The 5,024-nt window shown below is 31.7% G+C and overlaps 2 protein-coding genes across 2 annotated transcripts; one reads left to right on the top strand and one right to left on the bottom strand.

Moving 5' to 3' along the window:
* Nucleotides 1-394: 394 nt before the first annotated feature.
* LOAG_10705 (hypothetical protein) lies at nt 395-1,115 on the bottom strand (the record flags this gene model as incomplete). The annotated part of the gene is made up of 2 exons (XM_003146229.1): nt 395-661; nt 1,062-1,115. The coding sequence occupies 2 exons, from the start codon at nt 1,113-1,115 to the stop codon at nt 395-397; spliced, it is 321 nt and encodes a 106-aa protein (XP_003146277.1).
* Nucleotides 1,116-3,508: 2,393 nt separating this feature from the next.
* On the top strand, nt 3,509-3,794 carry LOAG_10706 (hypothetical protein; the record flags this gene model as incomplete). Its single annotated transcript, XM_003146230.2, has 1 exon — nt 3,509-3,794. A coding segment is annotated over one exon (286 nt), but the record flags the coding sequence as incomplete, so codon positions are not given.
* Between the last annotated feature and the right edge of the window lie 1,230 nt (nt 3,795-5,024).

Consider the following 5,024-nt stretch of genomic DNA (forward strand, 5'->3'; position numbering starts at 1 on the left):
TTATGTGTAGGAGTGGTTTACATAAAACGTTAAAAAAGGGTATTCATTTAGATACAAAGGAAACTGTAAAGATCCAATTACATAATAAGCGTTGTAACAAGATCAGATGGGAAGGTTAGCATGCAAATTGGACATCCTTTGTCATTAAAATATGATGTGAATTTTCGTTGGACAAAGATAACAAAAGAATTTCAAAGAATGTAAATTGGTGAATGAATGTAGTGATGAATCATCAGAAATATTCTAAGCATTTAATGTATAATAAATTCTTTCGGTTTTTCCGACACATGTATTAATTTTCTTGAAACGATTAACTCGTTGTTTGAGAGTGGGATGAATGTGACATTACTATCCCAGTGATCCTTGTTACAAAATGTGCAAAGTTGCTTTTTTCCTATTTAATTTCTTTCCAGATTGCAATTGATTTTGGTTTAGGCTGGTTAATTGCAGCTAAAGTCAAAGTTTTGTTTCGTGTGTTAGGTAATCTTTGATTTGGTTGAGTGATCGTTGTCAACGCAGAAGTTTCTCTGTGTGTTTGAGCTGGAGTTGTATTCGATTGGATTTGGACTTCCAGTACTTGAGGGTTGACTTTAGCTATACCCACATGACCCTCTGTATTACTAACTCTTGCGACATGCAGATGATAAAATATCCCTTTTGTCTTGAAAGTTTAGTTTGCATGTGTTGAATAGCAAGAGAAAGGTTTATTCAGTAGTAGAAGTTTAGCAACTATTATAATACAGTAGGATTTGATTGTGAAATGAAAAGATGAAATCGGGTGATCCGGTTCTTTTAAAAGCGCCGTCAAACGTCGAGTTGAGCGAGACTCAGCAGGCGCTGATTTGATCTTCGACCAAGAAGGTTTTTTAAGAATGTCAAGAATGCGTTTATTGGCACCTTTCTATTGCCGATAATTGGATTGGATTTACGATAAAAGAATAGGTCCATATAAAGTCTTTACAAAGCTAACAATAATTTCACAATTGCAAGAGAAATTACATAAAAGACTAAATTTCTTTGTACGAAGAGGAAATTGCTGACAATCATCTTATCAGACGTACAGCAGTTTCACAGTTTGCAGTAAATTGTAATTTCAATACCAAAGGGGAAGACATTTTACACAGTTGAGTTTAGATAACAGACTCATTACTTTAGATATAGGAAAAACGTAATATATATTTATTGTATAATATGATGAATCTTTATCGCGGAAATGGTTTTTACAACAAATCCTTTAGGTGTTTGGACGTATTACAATTTCCTTCGGTTTTTCCCGATACCCTTAAAACAATGAGATCAGAGTTATTCCGTTTAATGCACTTATTTTTAAGAACAAAAAGGAAAAAATGAAGATGTATTATAGGGGAATATGTTAACTTATTGTACAATACCTTACATATCTTCATAAACGCTCAATACCGCCGCCATGTGATGCTGTTTTGCTTGGCTTTTTTTGTTATATATATATATATATAAAAGTATTGAGCAGTGAATTTAAAATATTACGGTTGTTTTGATTGTCATTTCGTATGCATTGTTGTGTTTTCGCATTATACTGCAAATTTATTTACTGCTACTTAAAATAGAAATTGCTTGTGGAATGAAAATGTTAAACATTGCCTAAAACATACATTCCATGATTCGATGCTATAAGTATACTGTTGAGATTATGGATTATGCAGATAACTGGAATCCTTATGACTTATAAAAGTTCAACAATTATTTCGAAGTTTGCGTTTGAAATTTTTGTGTTTGAAACTTAGGTACAGAAAGGGTTGCAGAAATCTGCCACACAAAGTGTTGTAAATCTTTATTGCAACCGTCGTAAGATTACAAGAACATTGATGGAACTTTCCATTTCAATCTATCTTCACTCATTTTGTTCTCTTAAATGTTCCCTAAATTTCTGAATTTTTCATTTCGATCCTGTCCGATTTTATGGGTTTATTCGTGTAACAATAGGTGCTTAATCCTCTTTTTGCTTTTCATTACATTGTGTTCTAAAATTATCGAACGGCTAAGTCATCAATGTAAAAACTGTTATTATGGATCAAATAATAATTAGTGATCAAAGAATAATCATAATTAATCAATGATGTATTCGCTCTGAATAGTAGCTATAATAAGCGCAGTATTGCCAACGAGGCTAGTTAAAAGATATTGTAGAATAATGCATGTGCATGGTAGAATTGGTACCAATACAGCTATTTGACGTCTTTATTGACCTTCAACTGGAATCGCTTAAACTTAATTCAAATTCATAAATAGCGTTCTTACACGTGACTCCACTTCTTAAATTTATTTCAAGTTCTTGCATAACTCATTTATTGATGTAAAATATACTGTAAAAGTTAAAGATGCGACTATATATATACATGTGAGCAGAGACTCAGGAAATTATTGGACATCCATAAGCGCATTGAACACATTCGAAAAAAGTACAGGACTTCAGACTGATTCATACATCAGGAAAGTCCGAATGATATGTAAAAATAGCTGAGTAAAGCAAGATCATAGATGTAAACAAGGCATCTTATGATTTGAGAAACTATTAATGCCATTAATGTCTTTTAGCAAATATCACTGAATGGGAAATTGTTTGAAAAAAATACAAAAAAAAGAAAAATAAAATGAGTATTTTCAATACCTTAAGCGACGGATCATTTATCCAACTCCCATTTATCCGACACCGTTGAAAAGAATGTCCGGTTTGATAATGAAGTTCATTTGCAATTATCAATGCAATAATGAACATTTGGTTTGACAACTAAATTTATGTACAATGATGGCAATGTTACAAAGATTTAATCTGATAGTCATCCTTATTCAAAACATATGTTAACATATCGTGCATGTTAACATTCCGCTAATTAATTCATATGCAGATTCGTCCTGCCTGACAGTTAATCTTGTATTCAGTGTTGGTAAACTAATCAATTCTCACTCACTCATAACGATCCTAATCAGCTTTCATTCGCGATTCCAAGCCCCGATTCCTCAGTACCCAACAAAACTTATCAAATTTCCTTTCAAATGACAAGAAAACCAATCTAGTGATCAATTATATTCTCTAATTATTGTCTAATAAAATCCAAGAGTAAGCAATTACTCATCAATAAAAAAATATCTCAAATATTCGCCTCTATCAACAAGAAGTGGATGCCACAAATCGGGAAATGTCTATTATTATAATTAAAAGTGCACAACTGACAAAAGAAGAACTGGCGAAATTATTCGAAAAAATTCAAGAAATAGATCGAATGCTCCAGATCAACATTTATCAAAAGAAGAAATACGACGATATTACGAGGTCAAAAAAAGATCCTAAGGCTCCTTGAAAAAGGAGTCATCTCGACAGCAATTATTATCGTAATTAAATCGGTATGGCAAGATACGTGAACATCTAAATTTGACGTCTTCCATTGTAGAACAATGGAATGTTAATCGTTTTCAACTCGAAAGTAAGCAAGATAAAGAAGGCGTAACACAGCAACTTGGACTGTTGCAGGTCGAAGGAAAGCTGTCATAGCAACAATAACAATAACAATAGCAACAATAACAACAACAATAGCAACAACACAATAACAACGACAACAACGATAACAGTAACAGCAGCAACAGGAACAACACCAATAACAACAACAATAACAGTAACAACGATAACAACAATAACAATAACAACGATAATAACAACACCAACGACAACAACGATAACAACAATAACAGTAGTAAAAAACAATAACAATAACAACAGTAACAATAGCGACAATAACAATAACAACAATACGGGATAGATAGTTTGTAGTCATTTTACAGAAGCCCGATGCAATTCAGTTTATTTTTGGCTAACATTATATATAAATAAGCAAATATAAGATGTGAGACTATTCATCATCCTGAATCACTTTCAAAACGTGTACGCAAATTTAAGAGGCAAATATTATTTTCAGTGGAATTACAATAACAACATAGAATATTTGTATATAATAAAACTAATATCAAATCAACTATTACTGTAGGTTTTTTAAAAAAAAGAAAATAAAAACCTATCTCAATATTCAAAACTTATCTAAGCATCAAATCTCTTTCAGAATTATGACGAATAAATTCCTATAACACATCTAACAAAAAAAAAAAAGAAAAGCCTAAATTAGCCATACACACAAACACTCATAACAAATTTCAAAACTAAGCTTTAGGATAGATATGGAGTACGGAGGAAAAATTTCACGATATTATCCAGCATACATTAATTAAAAGTATTAATTGCAAGTGATGAAGTAGTATAGTTTTCTCTCTGGCTAATATCACCTCAGTTTTGGAAGTTTAGAAAAGTTGCAGTGAAAGGAAATAAAACTGTGCAAAAAACGTTGCTACAGCTTTGTATAAATTAATTATTCTTCCCAATGTAACATGGCAATTGAAATGAAATTGTTTAGTATAAACAGTTAAACAGTGATTGCTGTTGTTACATTACGACATGTGAATGTAGCTTATCCATACACGTGGCTACCCATTCCCAACAAAATTAACATTTATACATGTGATCATAAGCTGAACAGAAGGTGATTTGCATTTCGAACATTTCTCAGCAAACATGAAGTTATCACATTCGAAATATAGTATAGAATATATTAAAAGAAAAAAAAATTGATTTGTTGGACACTTCTCATTTACACATCTCGTCTTACTTTGGTAAAAATGCTGATTACCTTGCAACAGGCGTGATCTAACTTGAAGTCTGAAGTGAACATTGATATATTAGTAACTAAATGATAGCAACATATTTCATCAAGATTGGATTCTTCTTTTCCATTTGGACAACATACTGTTTGCGGTATCATACTTATCGGTTCCTGTAAAATAATTAGAAATGATACAGTGATATTATCAAATTCTATTATTACTGAATGATACGTAATGTGACATGCACATATTGTGTCATCGCAAGTTGGAATAATTAAACATAGCAACTGGATACCAGTTGGAATTTTCATTTCATTTTTCTGACGCTAATTTACGAT

The sequence above is a fragment of the Loa loa genome (genome assembly GCF_000183805.2).
Source record: "Loa loa unplaced genomic scaffold supercont3.813, whole genome shotgun sequence".
NCBI classification, from domain to species: Eukaryota; Metazoa; Nematoda; class Chromadorea; order Rhabditida; family Onchocercidae; genus Loa; species Loa loa.